The sequence below is a fragment of the Volvox carteri genome (assembly GCF_000143455.1).
Source record: "Volvox carteri f. nagariensis unplaced genomic scaffold VOLCAscaffold_103, whole genome shotgun sequence".
Taxonomy (NCBI): domain Eukaryota; kingdom Viridiplantae; phylum Chlorophyta; class Chlorophyceae; order Chlamydomonadales; family Volvocaceae; genus Volvox; species Volvox carteri.
Window position 1 is genome coordinate 101,901 of NW_003307646.1, and position 24,343 is coordinate 126,243.

General features: G+C 54.8%; 5 protein-coding genes across 5 annotated transcripts in view; 2 read left to right on the forward strand and 3 right to left on the reverse strand.

Moving 5' to 3' along the window:
* The window catches only part of VOLCADRAFT_100042 (uncharacterized protein), a gene marked incomplete at both ends in the record, with an annotated part of 4,516 nt that extends 3,321 nt beyond the window's left edge, over positions 1–1,195 (reverse strand). Inside the window, 2 exons of the mRNA XM_002958698.1 lie at positions 144–272; positions 971–1,195. Of these exons, the coding sequence (XP_002958744.1) occupies positions 144–272; positions 971–1,195 (354 nt within the window). The remainder of the gene's footprint in view (positions 1–143; positions 273–970) is intronic.
* A 2,860-nt stretch (positions 1,196–4,055) lies between these two features.
* Positions 4,056–5,761, forward strand: VOLCADRAFT_100043 (uncharacterized protein; the record flags this gene model as incomplete). Its single annotated transcript, XM_002958680.1, has 4 exons — positions 4,056–4,124; positions 4,241–4,655; positions 4,973–5,063; positions 5,452–5,761. 4 exons carry the CDS (start codon positions 4,056–4,058, stop codon positions 5,759–5,761), a joined length of 885 nt encoding a protein of 294 aa, XP_002958726.1.
* A 2,480-nt stretch (positions 5,762–8,241) lies between these two features.
* On the reverse strand, positions 8,242–9,660 carry VOLCADRAFT_108283 (uncharacterized protein; the record flags this gene model as incomplete). The annotated part of the gene is made up of 4 exons (XM_002958699.1): positions 8,242–8,379; positions 8,694–8,739; positions 9,036–9,151; positions 9,592–9,660. The coding sequence occupies 4 exons, from the start codon at positions 9,658–9,660 to the stop codon at positions 8,242–8,244; spliced, it is 369 nt and encodes a 122-aa protein (XP_002958745.1).
* Positions 9,661–9,977: 317 nt separating this feature from the next.
* Positions 9,978–12,229, forward strand: VOLCADRAFT_100045 (uncharacterized protein; the record flags this gene model as incomplete). Its single annotated transcript, XM_002958681.1, has 5 exons — positions 9,978–10,141; positions 10,216–10,408; positions 11,124–11,314; positions 11,685–11,832; positions 12,164–12,229. 5 exons carry the CDS (start codon positions 9,978–9,980, stop codon positions 12,227–12,229), a joined length of 762 nt encoding a protein of 253 aa, XP_002958727.1.
* Positions 12,230–14,460: 2,231 nt separating this feature from the next.
* On the reverse strand, positions 14,461–23,135 carry VOLCADRAFT_121743 (uncharacterized protein; the record flags this gene model as incomplete). Its single annotated transcript, XM_002958700.1, has 9 exons — positions 22,402–23,135; positions 21,113–21,192; positions 20,110–20,269; positions 18,646–18,908; positions 17,114–17,813; positions 15,618–15,682; positions 15,368–15,516; positions 14,854–15,038; positions 14,461–14,778 (listed from the first exon to the last, which is right to left on the reverse strand). Exons 1-9 carry the CDS (start codon positions 22,984–22,986, stop codon positions 14,461–14,463), a joined length of 2,505 nt encoding a protein of 834 aa, XP_002958746.1. The 5' UTR covers positions 22,987–23,135.
* Positions 23,136–24,343: the final 1,208 nt, after the last annotated feature.

Genomic DNA, 24,343 nt, shown 5'->3' on the forward strand with positions numbered 1-24,343 from the left:
TTGTGAAACCCAGCGCCTCAGGAGGCTGCAGGTGGTGGGAGGTGTCACTTCTTAAGCTGGCTCGTCTCCTCTCCTGCGCAGCGGCACCTCCCCTGGCAGGAGGGGGGAAGGGGGGGAAAGGGGGGAGGGGGGGAGGGTCGCACCTGGTCAAATGGAACTCCGCTTCCCGCCGCCAGGCCCTGCAGCTCGGAGAAGTACGCGGGGAAGGCAATGCGGTGGCGGTCCTCGAGGGCTGTGAGCAGCTCCCGGCCCCAGTTGGTGCTGCAGTAGGCCTGAAGGGGTGTGTGTGTGTGTGGGGGGGGGAGAAATCCGGGTGTGTGTGGGGGAAGGGGAAGGGGGATGGAGGGTTGTGATGTGGACACGCGGGAAGGCCCGGGTCGACAGCAGGGGCCGGCTGTCGTGTAGCTCGTAGGGAAGGGGTTGAGGGGAGAAGTCGCCTGGGCTGAGAGGTGATGTGAATGACCGGTATGGGTACCGCGGAGGGCCGGGCACGTGCCTAGATGCCGCGGAGTGGCGATGTTCCGTTAGAGTTCCGCTTGGAGTCGTACGCGCGGTGGATGAAGATGGTGGCATGTTAAAACACACGACGCAAGAAGTGTCGTGCCGTGCCGTGTTCTTCCCTTCCCTTCCCTTTCTTTCCCTTCCCTTCACATCTCTACAGTACCCTTTTCCAGCCCCCTGGTACACATACACATACACACATGCACAAGGCACAGCAATCCGTGTGGGGTACAACGAAACGCAGGCACGTGTAAGATACCCACAGTGATGGATTATTAAACGCGCTTCTCTCCTATCTGTTCGGTAACCAAGGGCTACAGTTCATGATAAGAGCTCCTCGTTGAGGCGCAATAAGTTAAGGGTCCCATGTTCGGGGTCCAATGAGCGCAACGTTGGTCCTTGTGATTTAAACTTTATTTCCGTGACGTTCTGCCGACTGCGAAAAAACTCAAAAAACGACGAGACGCACCTGGACTTTTTGGAAAGCGAGACTGTCTCGCATACGTCCCTTTATTGTGGAGCTAAAAGTCTCGCCCACCAATAAACCGAGCTCATAATTTGAAGTGCAATCATCAATATAAAGTAGTGGTATTTCTCCATGATAAACAAGCCTCTTGTAGCAGGCTTGTGCGCTCTGGAGAAACATGGCCAAGCATATTACAGAAAGCAGTTTTAGAAGTTCAGGTCCTGCCATAAATGATGCTTTGCAGTGCCTGCTGAGATGTCCTAGGACGCTACTGCGAAGTGGCTCGAAAAGGTCAAAGGTTTTCCGATACTAAAACTCGACCCTGCAGCTATAAAACAATCACGTTTATACAACAATACAATAAACAGTGTAACAACACTGTTTCTAACACTACTGAGTCCGTCGCGCAATGCTGGGCGCAGTAGAAGTTCGCAATGATGTGTTAACGGTAATTGCCGTACAACATCCATGAGCTGCCACCTACTTAGAAATTAAAGCACACTGGAAGCAGCTCATTCTTCATGTCATCGCGCCTTTCTTCATGTCATCGCGCCTTAAGTCCCCTATGATCCCATGAGCAAGCTCTGCGCTCACACAGGATTGCGGGCGAAGAGACGGGAAAAGTTAACAACTCCAATGGTCGAAGCCGGCGAGTCATTTGCTACTAGTACATTGGGAAGGTTCAACTCCCAGGTCCTTGGTACCTTTGGCACCCAGCCATATAATGACGCCCAGATCTGCGAAAACAGGTCGAAGCAAACTAAATTCACCTTATGCTCCTAATCCTAGGTCAAATACCCAACGACCTACATCACAGAAATGGTTTCGTTTTTGACATCCCAGCTACGACCAACAGCCAACGTCCTCTGCACAATGTTTTTTCCACCCTGGGCTAGTGGACGGCTTGCTTCCGTCCAACCAACCTGCATGTCGCATCCAAGTATTCCATTCCAAGGCTCTCCAGGCAACTGCAGCAAAGCGGCAGGCGTCGCCCCCGGATATTCCGCGGAGTAGCAAGCCGCCCTAACAACGCAACAAACGCCAAATCTGCGCGGCACTACCTGCGCAAAGGGTTCGTGCCACCCCGACAGCAACCCCGCCCGGAGCCATCCTACGAACGTACCAGGCCCCAACACACAGTACTCCGCATCGCACCGCTGGCTAACACGAAACCCCGTCCAGTCAGTCGCTTCCCCCCCCCTCTCAAACGCTCCGTACAGCTCCTCAACCAGAGCGCCTAATGCACACGTGTCAGTATTCCTAGGTACGACATTCCTAGGTATCGTTTCTTCCTGCCTGGGCCCCAACGGACGCTAGATAGCCCCCGACCACCTCATCCCCAGGCCCTCTCCGTGCCAATGTCGCCTCGCCAGCCGAGTCCCGCTGACTTGGGCCGTTCTGGGTCTTGCAAGTGTTTCACAGCAGCACCCGTACTGGGCGCCTTGTCCCTCGGACGAGGCGGTCGCGTTTCTGGCGAATCGATGAGACCCTGGACGGACGTCTTTGTTTTGGGTGCATTACATCCACCACCGCTGGCACGCTGTTGTAGGTGAAAGGGTGCACGGGGCTGGGCCGGCTTGTCTGGGCCGTACCGCCGCCACGGAAACTAACCCCGGCTGTGCCAAGATACGACATTGGCGCTTTCTGTTCGGGTCAAACCTCCTTCTCTTCAGCTCCCGTTCCAGCTCGCTCAGCTTTCTGCAAAAGTAGCCTCCTGCGTCTATATACATCTGCTTTCAATCCATGAAAGGCAAGTTCAAGGCTAGAGTTCTGATATTATCTGGCCTGATTAAATAAGCAAAAGCTTTTAATTTGACAACTTGCCGAGCTTCTGTGTTCATCCTCCTCCTCTCCACCTTGCTCCGGCCTGATAACTCTGTATGCTGCTTGCGACGTGCCTAGGGTCGCCTGACACGTTACCCGGATTTCAATGCACAGACTGGTTGGGTATTACTTGCCGTAATTGCGAGATAAATGTGTGCTTGTGTTGTGTTTGGAAGGGTTCCCCAGCTGGTTCCGCGGGCGCTGGCAGGCAAGCGGCGGGAGATGGGTCAATTTGTTGCTGTCGTTGGCATTTTGGGTTTGACTGTCCGATATGTTTGTAGCGGGGTTGTCCATGTTGCCTTGCGTATTATAAACTTCCATGTACTTGTCAGTTACCAGCGTTTGAGGAACGAAGCCGTTTGTGCGGTCCGACGACCATTTCACCATGAGGTTTCCGACACAGGCAAACCTATCCAATTTGTTCCTGGGCCAGGGAGGTCGTCCGCGGTTGCGCTTTTTGGACCTCTGAGGATTCTGGGGGCTGGTCTATCGATGGGAAAACGACAGAATTGTCCTTTCATGCCTGCGCATTCATGACTGACTGCCTCCCGCGAAGAAGCAGTTGGCACCGACGGCATGGTAACTAAGCGTGACAAACCGTGCAATGCGAAGAAGTTTTCCATAAGGGTGTGGATTGATGTGCACGATTGCTGAATCCCTGATCGGCTGTCAACATCCGAAGCCTAGAATCTGGACGTCCCACAGCGCTAGGTTGCTGAATTAGGGATGAGCCCCATGCTGCTCACAGATTGCTTGTGCTGTCGGTTGGGGTATTACTCAATAAGTAGTCTACTGTCAGCTCAGGACCAGTCGCAACAACATTTTCATCAATAACTAGGAGGTTATTGTCTAAGGACCTGCATGCTGCAGGAATTTGCGCCAGCACGCTACTTCATCAGGTCCGTCCCGCAACCTCCTGATTAACATCAGATAATGACCATCACAAGCAATACCACAGGCTGTTAAAAAAATATCATGTCCCTTTTCATTTGCGATCTTTGCACGATAATTCCAGCAGCATGGCTGCTTTGCGCGGGATCATGAGTAATGCACGTCCGTACGTCCAAAGCTCCTGCCAGCATACATATATTGGCTAAAGCTTGCCATGTGAGCGGCAAGAAATAGGCGTTAATACTGCCCGGGGGTGATATTGTGCTTGCGGCTATATTCTCGTGATCCGAATTATCTATCACTCGCTCCCCAGCGAGTCAGCGCCCCATTGGCCCGAGATATCCAAATTTCTCAGGGAAATCTTAGGCCAGAGATGGCGCTTCGAATCTGGAAACTCACCGCCGTGCTTCTTTCTGCTTCGCTCCTTCGATGCGGCACCGCGGTAAGTCCGACCAACGCAATACATATCCTCTTCTGCGCAATTGCCAGAGACACTGTATTTTAGTTTATTGGGCGAACCTTCTTGACCACGATGGCTTCCTATGTGTGGCTTTACAGACGGGCGCGACAGCGCTCGGTGGACGGCGGTTGCTGCAGAATCCTGACTTCCCATCGCAGCGCAACAGTAAGCCGAGCTCCTTTATTTTAGCTATATTATCTGCAATGATTATGTCTTATATGAATTTTGAAGCCTTTGCGCTTCTAGTCAAACGGAAACAACATGTGTTTTTTGGTGCAGGCAACCCGTCATGGATGAACGGTGGCGGTAGCAGCAGCAATGGCGGCGGCAATACGCAGGAACAGAGCCAAAATAACCAGGCTCAGATGGGCAGTAACGGTGGTGCCTCAAACAGCGGCAACTTATGGACGGGTGCTTCTGCCCCCGTTTTGGTCTTTTCTGGCGGTCAATTTGGCGCTGGGTGGTCTGATGCCAGTTACGGCGCTAGTCCCTTTTCCTCATACGCCCCAGCCGGTACGGAGATCCGTCACCACTGCATGCTATGGACCAGGAGAGGCTGTCTGTAGGGGAGGCTGCCTGTAGCAACTAGCCATGAAGATTGCTAATTGCAAGCACTGGCTGGGATTGCCGTTTGAGAAACAAGCTGCTTTCCGCATGCCAATATGTTTATTCCCGTCGATATGCATCGGTTGCTCATGCGTTTTCATTTTATTTGCTGGCTTATTGACCTATTGGCAAATAGGGCTTATGGAGGGCTTGTCGAATTTAAATTTTTCCTGAAACATGTTTTCAAGCACTTACAGACATTGCATAACATAAACATCATGCAGGTAAGGACCGCGGTACCGCAAACTGCCACTACCTACCGAAGGGCGCCGCCACAAGCTTCTACGGGCCCCAAGGCTCGTTTGTCGGCCTTAGGTGAGGTTGGGGAGATGCCGTGATAAAATTCTTCAAATGTGCAATTTGTCCCGAGATGTGGGTCAGGATCCTTTTGCCTGACCCACATCGAACATCATTACCCGGGGCCTTAACACAGCGGTACGGCTAGAGGACGCCCTGCAGTACATGCAGGGGGTATCTATTAATCCCGGCTGGCCAAGTTAGCGCATATGTAGCTATGTAGCGCCTTTGTGGCAGTTAAAAGCAAGCGAGATGTGAGGTGCATTGCATGTAGCCTGCGAACTTCTCATCACGAGCCGCTTTTACTTTTATATCTGTGTAAAACGCAAATGCAACAGACCCTCAAGGCGCACAGATCCTAACACACCTTTCACCCCTTGTTACCGATCCAACCGCGCACACACAGGGCACTGGAGTTCTGGGTCTACTCCGGCTCTACGGGTGTTGCAGATGTAGCCCTCGTACTGTCGGGTGCAGCCCAATGCCGCCACGTGCCCTTGAGCTCACTTCAGGTCGCGGAGAGCAGTTCCGGCTGGGTCAAGTACTGGGTCGACTTCAACCTCTTCAGCTGGGCATGGCAAGGCGGCGGCGGGTCCTTCTCCGGCTGCGGCAGCAGCGGCACCAGTGCCGGCGAGCTGGTCAAGCTGGAGTTCTTCAACCCGCACCCTGAGTTCGAGGCGCTGTTGTGTGTCGATAACGTGCGACTTATGAACTGAAATAACGTTCTAGAAGGGGACTGTGGCCTGGAGGAGAAAAGTGAAGGGATTAGGTCATGCAGGATGTTGCTTACAGCAGGCATTGACATGTCGTAAGAAAGCAATGTGGTGCCTAAAGTTCGGCTGCGTGCTTGGGGAACGGATATCTTGCGCATCATTTGAGGACGTTCGCGTGCTTGCGGCATGGAACCGTGCAGCTGTAGCATCTTGCGCCGCTGTAGCAGGATGCTTTGAAACGTGTACACGGGCGAAGATTTGGATAACTGGTAACCGGCTTGCCCATTGCTGACGAATGGTGGTGGGTCGTGTGGCCGGTGTATATAGCCTTTTTGAACTGAAGCTCAGTTGAAGCTGTATCATAAGCACCTACAATGATGCCGTACGTGCATCTGGTGTGGATTTTCTAGGTTTATTGGCGGTGGAGGCAACACACATACGTAGATTGCAGGATTTCGGCAAAGCGAATTAGACATTTCGCAATTTGGCATATCACCAGTTAGCATAAGAGCGTATCCTGGCATGTCGACCCTCATTTCTTTGCCTAGCCTCTGGGGGTTGTACATTGGTTCTATTGTCTCACCACCAAAAAAAGACATTACTTTTATGTGGTCATCATTAAAGATCCCCTCGGTTGCGAATTGGCTGATAGGCAATATGTGTGTGCATGTAATATGTATGCACGCTGATGCATCTTCTTGCCTGCTGGCAAGGTGCTCATCTGAAGGATCGGCCCCGCAGGCTACGCAGGTCTCCTTTTCCCATAAAGTAACGTACACGTAGTAACGTACACGTTAGATAAAGTAACGTACACGTAAATACTCATTATTTACACACGTATGTGTGAACCCTAAGCACTCTCTAACCATGGATGAGAGAATCGATGTCTCATGCATGCCAACCTCGAAAGCCACCACAAGCCATACGGGACACACCAGGATTAGCTGTTACGCGAGCGTTACATCTTTTCAATCCAACCATTGAAACTGTACGGCACCATCACAACGTGTAAAAATGCGGTGCCAACGGTAAGTGCGAGACAGCACCCAAGTATATGGTTCCACGCACACCCTGCAGACTTGCATGCAAAAAACAAGCCCATAGCCCGACTCAACACACCCCCGGCCTGTGCTACCAGGCTAACACCAGCTGTCCTCCCACTCCCCTCGCCGCCTCGGTCATCCATCGTCCGAGCACATAGGGTACGGCAACGAAGGCATGGTGGTATACGCCATTACACCACACTACCGGTAACTCTTCGACCGTTTTATTTCCCGACCCAGGTCATGGACCTACCACCACTTCCGTCTATTAACGTATACATTAGGCAGCTGCATATGCTCTTGTCGCCATCCTGGCAAGACCACCACACCAAAATACACACATGCCGGTGGAAGGGCGTGCAATAGTACTGCCAATGCAAATCCTAGGAATGCACGGACACTCTTCCACGCTTTAGACGCGGTTTACGCATTAACTCGTCAGCACCTGGCCTCGGAGCACGATAGTGTAACGTGTGCTGATACCACAACCGCCGCCGCAAGAGGACATAGCAGAAAGAAGGTAACAGAAAGAAGGAGGACGAAAAACCAGCAGAGTCAAGGATTTGGCAAAACACCGGCAGCACGGCGCCGCCGTTCTCCTCCCCGCCTCGAAAGCAGCACCAGCACTACCAGCACTACCAGCACCAGCAGACAGCACTGCGTACAAATCTGCTGCTTCCTCACTCACATCACCGCTGCTCGAGCCCTCGTTTCCCGTCTACTTATCACCTGCATGGGCTGCAGGAGGCTGCTGCACTTGCACCAGCTGCTGCTGCTGCGGCGGCGGCTGAAGCGGGCTGTCAGCATGGCCCTCCTCCCTCCGAAGTCTCAGGGAGGCTTCCTGCTCAGGGCAAAGGCATGGTGATGGCGGAGGAGGTAAAAGCCCCCGCGCGGCACTTAAGGGGATGGATTCAGGATGAGAGCCACCGCAGGGCCGCCGCTGACGCGGTCGCAAACCCGGCAATGAACGAATCCAGACAGACAGATCCACCTCTTCTACGCCATAACATTAAAATAATCCGGGATTGTTCATCGAATCAAGTGATAATATCCGCCGTGCATTTAGCTGCCTCTGCCACATGTACGTAAAGCTCTCAATGCTCTGTGACGGCAGCATTGCTGTCGCTGCCGCCGCGTTGGCAACCACGGATTGCTTTCACACAACAGATTCAGCAGTTGCGGGTCTACGACCAATATGGCAGTACGACATATAACTGCTAAACGCGTCTGCCACGTTCGTTTGGCGTCTGGAGCCAGCTGCCACTGAGGACCATCAGCGCACATCCAAACTCACATGAAGCTTGTTGGGTATCTCTCTGTAATTGCGCTGCACCCGCAGCGGTTTATGGAGCGTTAAATTCACCCACAACCGTTGCCAGGTTGCCAGCAATACCGTCCCGTGTTTACATTTAGTTATCATGAGCCTGTTGTTTATACGCATCACTGATCGCAGTAACCGGGCTCGTTCACTCCGAGGACTCCTCCGTGTGCGCGAACGGACATGTTGCGAATTTCGAGCCACACGTTGTCATAGCGCCGCGTTGCGAATCCGTTGGCCTCCTCCAAAATCAAAACCTCCTCTAAACGAAATGACATGACGTGGCACGACCTCGACACGGGCCAAGGCAATCTCCCCACCTTCCCGTGCCGTGCACGCATAGGGATTCCCCTCCATGTCGCCCCCATCGTTTACGCACACAAAATTCTTATCAATAGAGCAGGAGGGGATAGTGGCACTTCACGCCCCACTTCCACCACAAACAGGAGAGCGCTTCGGCGGTCCCTCGTTCCCGTTGGGGTATGGTTAGGTGACCATGGCCAATGTCAGACACGGACCGATATGTAACAAACACACCCGTCCCCCGTCCCGGCAGCAGCACGCCCACACTCACCTGCAGCGGCAGGCCGAAGATGTACCACCCCGATATGACCCCCAGACTGCGCAGCAGAAAAGAAAGGTAACCGTTCAGGAGTGGCCCAGCCACTTGAATCAATCATCAAGGGCAGCGGAAGCCCAAGGGTACGGCATGCGGGCGTAAGGGTGAGGGCGGGACATGGGCGACGGCGGCCGGAAGGTCACAGCCCTAAAGCAATGCCGCCCAGGTGGGTCGAGCGCGGTGTCAGCCAGACAGGGCAACATAGTACCCCGACCATTCATTCATCGCCGCGGGCCGAGCGAGGCATCGTTAGGTCATTCATATGGTTAGCCAGCAGCCAGCCAAACAGTAACCCACCCGACAACCATGAGCAACTCTCCACGGCCCCTAAACATGAGGCATCCGCAATCCCAGAGCTGAATGAGCGAAGGAAATCGCCTTGTCAAGCAGCAGTAAAGGACCTGAGGGTGGGCCTGTTGCCGGGGAGGGTATGGCGTAGCCTCGATTCATGAGTCACTAGGAGAAGCGATTGAGGGTGGGGCAAGTCCATTGGTGTTGCCGTGCACTGGCCAGGGATCATAGCTCACGTCGAATGCCGTGTCACTTACGTAATGGGCGGGGGAACTGACCTCGCACGGCAATCGTCGGCGCTGAACCCAACTGTCATAAACTTGGGTATATAGCCGTCCTTGCGCAACTCCGGAAATCGGTCTCTGCACGTTTCCCCGAGTCCCTGCAGCTTTAGCGATACTGAAATGTTGCAAAATAATGGAGATGTGTGTTGTTCATAATGATTGGACTATAGTCGTGTAAATGATGTGGTTTATTGTGTATAAGATATCCGCCATATTTTCTTGGCCCTTGTCTTCTGATTAACTGGAGGCCGCCGTACGGAAACGTTCCGCTGCCTTACCAACTTGGATACCATCTTTCCTAAGCAGTCTATGAAGTTTATAACTTTTGCGCATATTGTAATCTGCATGTTACAACAGGGTTAAGACCCATAGTTCGCGTGACTGCATCGCGTATGGTGTGCAAGTTTTGTTGCCAATCCTGTCACTAATCACCCCATATTCATACACGGTGTACAATGTTGCATAAACATACGTCTGATGCTAGAGCTCGTGGTTGCTCACACAGCGACAGGCGACTGGTGTGTAGACGTCCCGTATTTAGTGGCCGGTGTTTCACCGTCTGTCCGCGAGCGAGCACAAGCGATTCTGCCGAAGTGAGGTATGTTAACTCTACGTGAATTACTCACGGCGTTTCTGTGCGAAATTTGAGTTCCTTTGGGCCTTCATGAACGACCGCAGGGTGAACCGGGTCGTGCCGATTCCCGACGGGCCTGTCCAGCAAGCCCAACAAGCTGCTCAAGCAATAGAGACCGCATGGCGTGATGGCGTGCGGCTCCAGCGCTTAGAGCTGCTGCTGCCACTGATCGGAGCCACTGACCTTGACGATTGGTGAGAGTGATCAACATCGTAATCACACAGGAATGTGAGACGGTGTCGCCTAGAGACTGTTTGTTGAGTTGCAGGCCTGGTGGCATCCGGCAGCAGTTTAAGGCTGCCCAGCCGATGGTGGAGTCCGTTTTGCGTACCGTCAAGCAGATAAAAGGACTTCAGGGTCCTCTGGCAGCTAACATTTGGGACCAGGGCGATGCGGTTGGAGCGTGGACCGGCAAAAACCTTGCCTGTGTTTTGTTCCCCACTGCGGGGACACTAGACAAGGTAGGGGGGAGGGGTCGGCCACCCGCATTACCATCTTGTCAACCATGCGGTCGCAACGGCTTGTTATGGGACTTGATGTGAAGACGTGTGCAGTGGGGTTACGAGATGACCAGGGCTTTGCAGATGCTGGAGGTGTGGATGTGAGGGGTGTCCTTGGGGGAATCTTCAAATCAAAGAGGTCTTCCGAAGCGTGTTGTGACCTGTTTTCTTGCTTCTGAACGCGCACGTCTGCGGGGATTGTTTTTTTATCGAGCGAGCTTGGCTGTGGCTGTGGGCGTTCGCGATCAAAAAAAACATATCGAGTCGCGTGCACGTTTGCGTGCGCGCAGTTGCTGGTTTGCAACAGAACAGACGGGTCAAGTAGCAATGTCGTCATCCTTCAATCTGTATGTGCATGCATAACGACGTTGGGGGAGATATGTGGGGACGATGTGGAGCAGCAGCCTGTTTCAGGAGAGGCCGGTTGCCGTCGCGGGGCACCCGTTTCCAACGTCTCGGCCTCTGGTTTGACCGTTTAAACGCACTGATGGCCAAGCGTGATGCCCACCAAGCATTATCGGGCACTGCTGTTGGGAGGGATGCCAAGGTCTGAAGGGTGCCAGCGCGCCAGCCCACGGCTGTACATGAGGAGGCTGCGAAGATCCCGCCCCGCCAGTGATTTCCATTTCTGACTCTTTTCCTCCCCCTCTGTTCCCCCCCCCCCCGTTGCTTGCAGCTGACCCAGCTGTGCAACGGCCCGGATGCCCCGGAGCTTGTGCTGATCGTCAACCCCCAGTGGGAGACGCGCGGTAACCTCGTATCAGACTTCGGGTTCGGACAGCGGAAGGCGGAAGCGGAGCGCTTCATTAACAGCTTTCAGCCCACGTACTGCCTGAAGCAGCTGCGGGTGTACGGCGACTCTATTAGGTGGGCCCTACGCGCTTTTTGGTGAAGGGTAGTTCCCTACTAAGCATGACACCTAGAACAGATTCTTTGGGGGCAGCCCTTTTGAGACACTGATGGTATTAAAAGCTTTGGCGGCTCTAGATCGCTATCCACAAAAGCTCTCATACACAGCCTCCATTCGATCCCGGCAGCGGAGAGGGGTTTGCAGTTGCTCCCCGGGCTAAAATTCGAGTCCCCCCGTCATGCCGCCTTACCACTGGCGCTCTTCTCCACTCTCTCGTCCTTGTTGCCCCAAAGTAGACAATATGTACATATGTAGTATTTGGCACGCAAGAAACAAAAGTTCCTTCCCTTCCCAGCAGCTGACTTCTCTTGACTTCTCTTGATGCAGGACGCTCAAGGCTCACCCCAACCGGTGGCAAGTCCACGTGGTGGACCGGGGGGGGAGCTCGGACTGCATCGCCACGAGGGACGAGCAGCCTTCTTACCAGGAGATTGAGGCCCTCCTGCGCGACAGGCCGGAATCCATGATGAATAAGGTGAGGCGGGTCTCTGGTTGTGATGGACGGGATGATGCACGTGGGGGAGAAAGGGTTGGGGTGGTCGCGGAATGGGGGCATCGCAGAGAGATAGGGTTTTGTCGGCTGGGGCCGCACACGCGGGGGGGGAGCTGCACAATGTTAAATAAGACACGTCCTTGGAGAAGGGCTCAGGCCTACCCTACTGGCACCGTTACTTCGTCGTGTCGTGTCCTGGAATCCTTAGCTGGAGTCCATATCGGTGTGGGCTGCTGGTTGGTATTGTTGCGTCAATATTTTGTCTTGGCTGACAGGCGGATTTCGGTGAACCCCCCCGTTCTGTCTCCCGCAGTCTATTTTCGACCGAATCAAGATTGAATTTGCTTTCAACCAGGACTCGCTCAAGCAGCAGCCATGATTTCGGCCTTGCCGTGTCCTAATGTGCGACATGTTGTGATGGGGAATTGTTGGGTTGGATGGACGATTCTGGTGAGTGCACACGAATGATTCTGAAGAACATAATTGTTCCCGTTCTAGTTGGTGGTGAGAGTTGTGTCCTTGATTGCATTTTTTGTTCGAGTGAGAGGTATATGCTTTCGCTGCGTTCGTGCACGCGATTCGCAGAGCTGTATTTTTTAATAGACTGCTCGACTTGGGTTTGCTTTGACTCTTTTATGCTTGGCACCGGTTTGTATAATTGCTCCTCTCAGGGATGAGTACATGCAGGTTTGAATTTTACATTTGAAGGTCGTGTAGGCAAGATGTGTATGCTGTATCCTTTACCATGCGCGGTGCATGTGAAGGTGGTTTGCTAAGAGAGGTTGCCTGTAACGTTCTCAAGCTCTGTTATGGTGCATCTGGTCAATCCCGGTGCTCTGATGTAGTAGTCGTCTAAGTTACCTTCGGTCAATCATGTACAACATTACATGACACGAGTGGATCTGTGGAATAAAGCATGCCCACAAGAATGTTAAGTCAAATTACATGTTTCGTTTGCGTTAATTCATATTCCGATAAATTATTCCATAGGAAAACGTTTTAATCGTATATGGACCAAAACAAAAAAGCCCTTGGTGGGAAACTTCGGAACTTCAAGATAGGTTCCGGTCAGCAGCGTTTAATAAGCTACTCTCGCGGCAGCTGCACGTCAGTTACTATATTTCCCACGATCAACACCAGCTTAGCTCGTCCACAAACTGTCACCAACTCGTTGTTAACGGCGTTGGCGACGCACCTTAGCACGGAGTCATGTATCGCCACCAAAGTCGTTAAACCAATCCTCCGAAACAGCAGCGATTAACGGCACGCAACTTTTCGGACCACCGCTGCCAACAAATTTTAACAGAGTACCGTTTGTACACCTCGCCCTTTACACGGAACGTATCACGACCGCAGACAGGCAACGCCTTTATGGACGTCGGCGACGTAACCGGCACGTCGAGCCATAGCGGGCCGCATCCAGATGGCTCCTAGTCGAGTCAATACTTCTTAGCGCAAGCCGCCGTCAAATGGTGGTTGCAGATTGGGGGGAAGCAGCAAAAAACCTGGCGCCGCAACAGAGAAGCACAGGGAGAAGCACAAAAGGGGCGCAAAATCTCTTCCGTCCCTAACACTACTTAGCATGGGTCTTGCGTCGCTGCTATGGTACCAAGTCATCCGCTAGGCGGACGCACTAAACATGTCGGTTTGCACAAAGACACAGCATACGGGTTACTCGGCCATGCCTGGCACCTTCCATGGCGACGTCGTACAAGACTGCCATCCGAAATGCAAACATATGCGATTCAATCTGGAATGGATTCAATCTCCCACTCACGTGTGCACGAGGGATTGACAACGCTCATAACACCAATCGCTCCTTCGATCGTGCAGTTGGCAGCCCTCCACACGTTCCCAAACCCATTAGAAATATAGCGATAATCATTATCACCCACAAATCCCCCAAGGGTTAAAATTGGAGAATAAACGATCTCAGTTCGGACAGGGATATGCCTAAAAATCCAACCAACACCTCCCTAACAGTAAAACGTCGCCTATACTATTAAGTTTGAGTTGTCGTAATGGTCGAATACACACACCAGGATGCTGCCATAGCGGGAGACGACACCCACATAGGCACAAAGCAAACCAAACCAGCAAATTGTGAGCAGCGTCACTCTTCCCTTCAAAAACCGCTCCACAACAAACTCGCGCTTTCTCAAAATCAGACGGTCAACTCCGTTCAGTTCAGCCCTCCAATGAAATAAAACCCACCCGGACTCACTTCTCCTACGCGCATAACCCCTCATCTCGAGTTCCGATACCGCTCAACCAGCAGGCACTACGACAGCAACACAGAAAAGGAATAACTTCTCTCAAACAGAATAACGGTCACCGTGCCCCAAGGCACGCGCAGCCGTGGTGCTTCGCAGCGCGTGCATGGAGAGCCACACAAACCGCTGCATTTTAAAAGCCTGACGTTGTTACAAGCTGCTGCACTCTAAAACACAACAGAGGACTAAATCCAGTTGCTGGGCCGGGCTCCACCACGGAAAGCAATTCCTTGGAGAAGCAAATGCTCGGGTCAATGCTCGGGCAGCTTAAGCACCTTCATGGGCAGGGAGCTGAAGACCGTTCGCTGCGTTGCTCTTGGGCCCCCCCAAGACGTCGCTAGAGAGTCAAGCAAAAGCATACCAGCCGGACGCCCCCAGCGTTGTCAAGGTACGGCACCAGGATAAGGCCATGGTTCTCCAACGGCGCAAGAGCTACAAGCTCATTCTGCGCCATTGACTTGAGCTTCGCGAGCTGCGCTACGGACGCCTCGACAATAGTGCACTTGCAAACGCGATGCCGCCCCAGCTTCACGCCTCGCCGCGGTGCGAGTTGCACAACCTCCATGTCCTGCCCATATGTAAGCTCTTTGGCACATTCTGCAGGTAGCGGCACACTGATCTTGCAGTAGACGAGGTCGCGCCCGTTCTGAACATTCTGCCATATGCTACCGGTCCACACCACTGAAGTCGACGCTGCGGAAGCGCTAGGCTGTGTAGACGTATGACTAACAGGTGCAGTGTGCTGCGCCTTCTTTGCCGGCAGGTGCGGGACAGCAAACTCCGAAGGCCGTTGGTCGCTGTGATTCTCATCGGGTACACTGCTCTCCTCAAGCCCGACCGTCCGCTGCCGCTTTAGAGGTCCGCACGCATCTTCTGAAAAGTCCGAATCCATGTCATCGCTGCAGTTGCGCTTGCCTGCAATCGAGGAATTCCAAAAGGTTTCGGAAAGGGGCGCGGGCGCTGCTGCGCCGACACTAGCGCAGAAGGAAGGCGAAGCGCATAGCTGGACTCGCCAGGGTACGCTTAACAATTTACATGAGAACGCGGCTAATTTCAAAGCAAGCGCAAGGCCTGGTCCTTGTTCCAAGGACGATAACGCACCCTTAAAGTGCTTTGCCTCAGCTCTTGACGGCCTTAAAGCAAAGCAACCCAAACGTACGCGCTTTGCGTAATCATCACCGCAGTATCAGCTATTCAAAAAACAGGCAAGCTGGTATGAGGAGCGGTGAAGACAACAGGCCCACCTGAGCCGGTAGAGTGACCACTGCTTGAGGACTTCGTCCGCGAAGCTACAACTTGGCGATACTTCTCCACCATTTTATGGAAGTCCAGCAGACCGACAGCTGCTTTTCGGGCGGATTGGACGCAGCCCCGTTCGGACATTTCGAGCGCGCTACGAAGTCGAAACAGCAACAGTGGAGCGAAATTGTAAATAGAATGCTACATTGTGAAATTGAAGGAAGTCGGTTAAGCTCTTAGTCCGTTGCTACTTACCGCTGAAGCATCTGCGCTATGCCCGAGCAATTCCACTGTTCGTCGCCTTGCACGCAATGGAGCGCCTCGCGTAGGAGGCGAGCAACAAGCTCGAGGTCTTTCTCAGGAGCTGCCCTAGGCTCATCGGTAGACTGCAGCTCTGCCAGCACTGAGTACCAACGTCTTTGCTGCGGGCTTGCACTCGTTCTCAGTCCACATGACGCTGATTGCAAAGCGCAGGCTGGTCCCTCAGAACTTTCTGGTGTTGTAGAGCAACCTAACAGGCAGGAAAGGCGAGGGCTGCTGGCGGTCGCCATGCCCCAAGAATTGTTTCGGAACGGACGCTCTCACTGAAAAAGCAAAAATATCGGGCCAACAATGTTAAGAGCGTATAGGTCTTTCGCGGCTTGTCTCGTAAAAGGATAGTTTACGTGCTGTGGCCCGGCCACTGCAAACACTCCCGAAAGGACCCGCAATGTACGGCACTGGAGATGTCGCCGTACCAAGCTTTAGCGGCGAAAAACTATGTACGACTGGCGACCTGTCGCGACAACTCAGCTCGAAGCTGACGGGGCAAAACGCTGGCGCAAGGAGGTGCGCGGGAAGATAATCCAATGGCCAACACTGTCATGGCTTTGCTTGCGGTCCCGACTTTGCGCAAAAGTGAACTGAAAAAGGTTTCGAGCGCGTCCGCTAAGTTCGTTTGCGTCCAGCTGTGTCCGTTTTGCTTCCGTAAGATACTTTGCTTCCGACAATAGGCCATTTTTCCTCAATTTCGGCTGCACCTGAAAGGCAACCACATATAGCCGCCAAACGGTTGCTACGGGTATTGTGCATACAATTCACATTCCGCGCCAATCGTGCCATGAAAGCGGAATGTTTTGCCCTGGTGAAAAGCTTAACTTCCCAAATCTCTTCACCTGCAACTGCAAAGAGCAAGACTTTTACAAGCGCAACTGCTAAGCTGGATAGGGTTGCAGTCAATTAACTGCTTCCACATAAAGGAAATTAAACTTCACAGCCTGAACGAACAATGCAAAAGGCCAGCAGAGCCGTCGAAGACCGGGAGTGCGGGGAGAAGCAGGAACGCTCGGAAGACGCCGACAGCTTGTCGAGTCTGGCGATTTTAACCACAGCACCAAAATGCCGAACTCCGAGATGCATCCAAAGTTGTTGACTAGCAACACACAGCAGCCAAAGAGGGTGGGCCATAGGGCGGCGTAGTCAAACGCGTGCCGTGAAAGCATGTCGCAAGCCCTATCCGCGTGTGATGAAAAAGTCCACAGCATGCACGCACCCAACATGCCAGTAAAAACCGCACATACCTATGCCATTTCCGAGTCGAAATGTTCGACACAACCCGCCAGTCCGATTCATGGCACATGCGGCCCCACAAGTGCGCCATCACTGCCACCACGCCTGCCTTGACCAAACCTGGAGCCACAAACCGCATTGTTCCACTGAATACCAGAGCGCCTGCGTCATAGCCATCCGGGAACCCGCCCTGATATCCGCACCCGCCGCAACTCCCCAACGGCCAGTTGCATCCGCAACCCCCCAGCGACCACCTGCAGCGACGCCCTGCTACCCGACCGCACAGGCGCCAGCGCCAGGCCGCCTGTCTGGACTCCTCTCACAAGCGCCCCCATCGCCACAAAGCAGCGCCCGCCGCCATACAGCCTCCCCCCCGCTACACCCCCTCCCCCTAACATGGACGACCCGCCCATGCGCGTAGCAACACCTCCTCCCCCTCCCCCCACCGCGGATGTCCGGTGGCGCAATCTGTACCGTCGTAGTGCAGCACCGCCGCACGAGGATACCCATCCAATACCGCCGCCGCAGTCCACAGTGGCATTCGGCCCCGACACAGGGCCGAGCCCCCAGTAGCTCTCTCTCCCCCCACGCCCCTCCGGCAGCACCCGCCGCTTCCCAGCTCGGCCCTGTTTCTTATTCTTATTCTTCTTCCCGGCTCCGAATCCGGCCCCGCGGCCAACGCCGGTACCCAACAGCGACACATCACACGCCGAAAACAGCGACGCGGCCTCCCCGGGTTCCCCCGGTCCCAGTCCCACTGGCTCCAACGGCATGTGCATCAGCAGGTGGCGGCCCCGCTCGCCCTGCTTGCATACACCCGGTGCAGCGGTGAGGCCGTAGCTGCCGTAGAAAGCGATTGCGTTGGGATTGTACTCCGCCACGTGCAGGAACATGGCCTTACACCTGCGCTGGGGTGGGGGGGGGGGGGTATGGCGGAGTTCGGGCCACGACGTGTCCTAGGGTGCTGAGGAAGCCCCTGTTGTACGTCAAGGTACAACAGCTCGACCTTCCAACCCCCCTTCAGTGAGGGGACCCCCTCGGCACCCCCTGGAGTGTGGGTACGGGCTGCTGGTGGTGAGCTGATGACATGACAGTTAGCAGGGCTGCGCAGCTGCTCAGTAGGGCCGACAGAAGGGGGAGAACTCGGGGAGGGAAACCCGGGACCCCTATGTATGGGGGCACCAGGTCGGGTCGGGTCGGGTCGTCAAGCCGGGCACACGCGAACGACCACATGAGGTGGGCGGAGGACGGGGAGGCCATGTGCATGTACACACAGACGCACACACTCAGACACGCATACACACATTGTCATGTTCTCGTATCGCGGCTCAGATTAATCAAAAAACACATACATACATACATACATACATACATACACTTACATGGACACGTAAAGATACGAAAGTGGTTTTGTTGCCAGCTTGTTTTAGGCTCCCCGTTGGCTGGCCCTGTTCGCCCCTCGTTAGGGGTTTTTAGACAGAGGGCGAGTGGACGCCGGCCGGGGTCCTCCCCAGCCTCTCGGGGACCCTGCTTGCCTCTGTAGTTCTCACCCACCGCCACCCGCTGGGTCGCTGTAAAGGTTTGCCATGCAGGTACCCCCTCCCGGGTACACCCGCGCTACCTACGACCTCGAGCGCCCCTGGCCGCCAGCACACGAGACTGCCCTGGCCGCCAGCACACCCTGCGACTATACCCCTTTCCCCCCCTCCCCCCTCTTCCCACCCCTGCCACCCACCCGGCCTGCTCCGCCACCTCCCGCACCAGGTCAATCAGCTGGGAGCCCAGACCCTGTCGCCGGTACTCGTACGACACTCCGATATACCAGATCGCCACCGCCGTGTCCCCCGGGTTGACGCACCCAGCCGCCTCCAGGGCGGCGGCCATCTCCCGCCGACTGATCCTTACAGGCTCATACTCGCTGCCAGACAGCCGGCGAGCGGATCGGCTGCTGCTGCTGGTGCTACTGCTGCTGCTACCGCCAGTAGTGCTGCTGCTGGGCTGCGGGGGGGGGCAAAGGAAGGACGAACCACGAACGAATGAAGCTGCTGCTAAGGAAAGAGTGTACAAGAAGCAGAGAACTGACAAGTAGGCGGTTTTGAAGGCGGCGACCACGGGATGATTTAATGCTGACGACCGCGGAAACCTACCTACCTACCTAGTCGCCAAAGCTATAACAAGAGCGGAAGAAAAGCAGTAGAACGAGGCCGTAAAGAAGTAAGGGTTGGTGTAGAGGCGGCGAAAAAGAAGTAAAGAACTGATGACGTGAGCTGGAATAAAGTTTGCGGCGCCATTGACGAGGTTGGACCAAAACTGGCTGATGAGCTGGTAATGAAAAGCTGGTGACATGCAAGTGCTCCGCCCCACCCCCCAGCACGCGGCCGACCCGACCGACCCAACTACCCTAGTCCGGCCAGCCGACCGACGCAACGCGGTACACCCACAAAGCTCTCGAACCTAGGGGGGGGCCCCGGGAGGTTACACATGCCACTGATCTTACGTGCCCTACTTGCCTGCGGGACGGAGACAGTAGCGGTTGGGACGGATCCGCGAATGACCCCGCTGCTAGGTCCCAACAACGGCCCAATCGCGCCGGGCCGTTCCTCGTTGCCTTGAGACACGCACACACACATACACACACTCTCACGCCCCTCTCCCCCCACAAACAGGAGAGTGCTTCGGCGGTCATTCCCCTTTAGGTGACCATGGCCAGTGTCAGGCCCGTACCGATATGTAACAAACACATACACACACATATACACGTGCGCTCGCGCGAGTATCCTTTCTGGGATTCTCCCGACACCACCGACAAACATACGGACACGCATCCACCGGGGAAGATCCAAACACCACACACACACACACATGCCCCAACAGGTGTACGGCGTACCAAACCTGTGTAACTGAACCTTGTGGGTAATAACACTACAAATACATTTCCATTCCCTCCCTCCGACCTGGAGCCGGCGTCATTGAGGACCGTCCCCCCCCGCCCCCCCCCGTCCGGCCTCAACCTCCCCCTATCCCATTCCTCCATGTGCGGCCCCCCCACCCCACCCACCCCCAATCCCACACAGCAGCTGGTGCTTTGGATGTCGGCAGCTGACACGCTCGCTTCCTGCATAAAGTTTTCCCGCCCCCGCCCTCCCTCCCCTCCCCTCCCCTCCCCTCCCTCGCCCCCACCGCCCCTCCACTAACCCACCTGACCATTGCCGCGGTCCGTGTCCTCGTCCCGGGCCTCCGCGCCCAGTTTCCCGGCCGCCGGCAGCTGCTCCGGGCCCCTCCGGCAGATCTCCGCCACCACGAAGGCCACCGGCACCTGGCGGCCCTCCTGCTCCGCGAAGGCACCCAGGGAGATGTAGCTGGGCGGAGAGGGGGGGAGAGAGAGGGGAGCAGCAACCGGCGTGAAGGGAAACGCGGGAGGGAGGGGTCAAGGAGGATTCGGACTTCCAGTAAGTGATGCCTGTAGTAGCAGCAGTAGCAGCAGCAGTAGCAGCAGCAGTAGCAGCAGCAGTAGCAGCAGCAGTAGCAGCAGCAATAGTAGTGCTGGTAGGATTAGCAAAAGGAGAGCAGGGGGATTCAAGGGGAAGAGGTCCGGGTTGCAAGGTATGCCGGGCTGTGGAAAGGGTCACTGACTGCAAGGGGGATTAGGCGGATTGAAGCAGCCTTCGCAGTCTTCGCGAAATTCGCTGGCCTGGTTTCTTCCCTTCGCAGCATCGCAGCACCGCCGTCCGTCCGGATAGATACCCGGGAGACGCTGCTGGTGGTGAAACGTGGCGGACGAGACCCGGTCATTGGAGCCACGTGGCTAGACTGCTCCGTGCAGATCTGCGCAGGTCTGTGCGCTGCGCTGTCCTTTAGGGAGCCATGGGACGAGGCCGGGCATTAACCGTCCTCTCATTTACTTTTAACGCCATTGGGCTAACAGGTCTGAATAGGGGTTTTTGACAGCTGTTGTAGCGACGTGAGTAATGCCACGATGTGCCTGGCGCGGGGGAACTTGTATGCTCGTCGCAAGGACAGCTGCATGCGTGGACAGCCAACCCACTCAGCTTAACCATCTGTCAAGGATGGGTGATTCCTGAGCGGCACGTCGCTTTCAAATCCGTCTACTGCCAAGTCCGCCTGTTTATTAATGGCATCAGGGAACAAGAAGGAGCCTAAAAACGATAGTCAGGGTCCACGGAGGCACCCGCACAACACACCTTTCCTGGCTCAGTTCCGCCCAGGTGAGATCCACGTCGATACTTTTGAACCCAAATTCGCAATCGTTTGCCGTTCGCGCCTGAGGTGTGAAGCGCCGCTGCCTTGATGACGCCGCCAAGCAAGATACAGTCCTAACACATTTACCTTAATATCATGCAGATCACTTTCTAGGAGAGAGCGAAAATCAATATCCCTTCGAACAAACAGTTTTCGAAGTACTCGGCTAGCCTCACTGGGTGGCAGTTCTCTAACGACTTCGCGAATCTCTTTTGGCAAAAGAGCTAAAGCATCGTCAAAAGAAAGATCGCTGTCCATGACCAATGTTGTTTCGGTAAGCTAGCTCCAAGAAGAGTTCTCCCTTGTGTCAGTGACGACTAATAGTACAACTTCGCAGCTTGCACAGATAGATACATCGATTGATATCCGATTATAATCAGAAGGAACATATGCAACGGGCGAACATCAATTCGTGCATAGGCCCACAAGTCAAACGTACGGCGCAATACAAGTCAGTAACATACACACAAATGCTAGGCGTACTTCGGGCCCACCCCTTTGCCAACACATCAACGACAAACAGCTTCAATGAGCCAAGTACTTCGTAAATTGGAGCCAATAAGCTCCGCAAAAAAAAACACCCAGACACAGCTCTATGTATGGAAAAAGGCCTGGTGCGGAACACGCAACCTCAGCGCGTTACATCCCCAGCACCCTCTCCGAATGCCATGCTGCGCACACTGTCTGCAGTCCAAGCAACTTGGCCTTGATCCTCACATATCCCATGAAAAGAAAAAAGCCCATACCTGCCTGTCGCTGCCCCTGCCTTCTTTAACTGCAAGCTGCAAATATCAAATGCAGTGTTGTGCCGACGCAGACAAGACATTCTCCAAACTTTCAGCGCTTCCCCGCCAACCCTGCATACCTACTGCCTCAGTCAGGGACGCATTCGCATGCCCGGAAGCGAAATCAGCAGGCGTTCTACAACATTGTCATCCCGTACCACTCCGTATCTCAGTATTTTATGGGTTACACTTAACTAGATAGCCTAGGCACCCTTCATCTTTCCACCGCCGTTAGGCATACCCCACGAAAACCCCATGGCCCCGCCTGCCTAATACATGCCCCCCTGCATGGAGGCCCCCGCCCCTCTTACGACCCCTCTTCACAGCGCCATCTCAGCCTGCAGCGCCTCGAGCTCCAGCTCCTCTTGCGTCTTGGCCGGCGGCTGCTTTTGCTTTTGGGGGACGGTCGGCATCTTTTGTGCAGCAGCCTGCGCAGTTGCAGGCACCTTAGTAACGGGGACAGGTGCCGGCTCCAGTAGCTCCTTGTCCAGCTCCGAGGCCTCGAGCTCTTCGAGCTCGTTCATGAGTTCGTCCTCGTCTAGGTCCGCGCCAAGCCCTAGAGGAGCGGCGAACACCTCATTGAGCTGGCGCATTTGGTCCGTAGTCTCGTTGATTTCGTCTACAACCTTGTCCACGTTCTCGATCTTCATGACCCGCATGTTCTCCTTCGCGGCCAACGCAGCGCTGTGCATAGTGGACACCACCTCGGTTGTCGTGCGCTGGCCCTCGAGCATCATTCGCTGCTCATTAACCCGCATAATCATGTTGTCTAGATTGGCAATTTCGTTCTCCAGGAGCTTTTTCTTCTTCAGGCATTGCAGTGCCTGGGCCTTCTTCTTCTCGCTAAGAAACTTCTTCGCCTTCTCCTGCTCCTGTTCCACGCGCTTCTCGAGCAGAGCTTTACGTTTTTCCAAAGTCTCCTCATGATCAGTCAGGTTCTGGATGGCAGAGATAGTCTTGTTCGCTGCTGTGGCGGAAGATTGTGAGACCGCGCCAGGCGAAGCCTTCTGTCCAAATAGCTTTTTGAACATCTTGTCTTGTTGTGGCCTACGTGCCGGCAAGAAGGGGACTACAGTGCCGGGGTTCAGGCGTCTAGCATTTTGGGCCCGAAAGAAGCTGGGTCGCGAAAAGTACTTCGCAGCGTGGTCAAAACTATAATTATTGCACTCATAGATCTACGACGAACCACCTGTATCAACTGGACACTCGCTGAAGTTTGACATTTTATGTACCGAGCGATTGAGAAGCTTACAGTACGGCACGCCCGTTGACGAAGTTGCTGTTGCTGAGAAACTTGACCTAACACCAGAACCGATTCTTGAAGAGATTTCCATACATGCAATCAATCCTATGTAACCCCGATTGAACCTGAAAGTGCAAGCGCCTAAGTGACGTGCTTGTGTCTCGTAGCACGCTTGCCGGTGCACAGCTACTGCCGTATGCCCAGTAATCGGAGTCTCTGGGATAGTGAACACAAACCTCTGCAGCACGTGACTGCAGAATGGCCTCCACAACCACGAACCCGCCGCCACTGCGCGGAGGCTCGCCGGACAGCATAGGCGACACCGCGCGTTTCGGCGTGCTTACCGTCAGTGACCGCGCTAGTGCTGGCGTCTACGAGGATCTGAGCGGCCCCGCAATACTGAACTTCTTCGCCGAGGCCGTGGAGTCGCCGTGGGAGGCAGTGTACCGTGTGGTGGCCGACGAGCAGCCTGAAATCGAGAAGGCCCTCATCGACATGGTGTGCGGGGGGAATGTAGCAATTGCATGAGGCTAACCCGCAGCTTCTCGTCTCGTCGCAGCCGAAGTATTCACATGATATCTATGCACCATGGAAGCGGGTCATGAACGGCCGAAATATCATGACGGCTTAACGGGTGCACAAGCCCTAGTCCACCGGCGCGCGTCCCTTGGGGTTCAGGACACGGCTCTCGCGGTCTGCGGGGTCGGGCGGTCCGACTCCGTCCGACTCCTATTTAGGCACGAAGCATGAGGCTGGACAGGGCGAGAACAGTAAAGGTTGTAAGTGCCGTGGAAATGGCGATGGAATCCTCTAAGCTACCGTACTGACCATGCGCTGCTGCGAAGTGCATGATGACGATGACGATGACGACGGGAACTCCATCCCCCCCCGGATAGGGGACATCTGCAGTACTCATTGCCTCTGTGACCTCCCTCCTCCCCTCCTTCCCGCACCTCCCTCCCCGTCCTCCCTCACCACGGCACCCACACAGCTAGCCACTGAACACCGCCCGCATATAGCTGCCCTGCTCCGCCGCGCCTCGCCGCGCCTCGCCTCTTGCCTTGTCCGGATGCCGCCGGACTCCGCCGCTCCCGCCCCATGGTCCCTGGGCTCACTCCGCCCCGCCCCGCTACCCTCTTCAACCG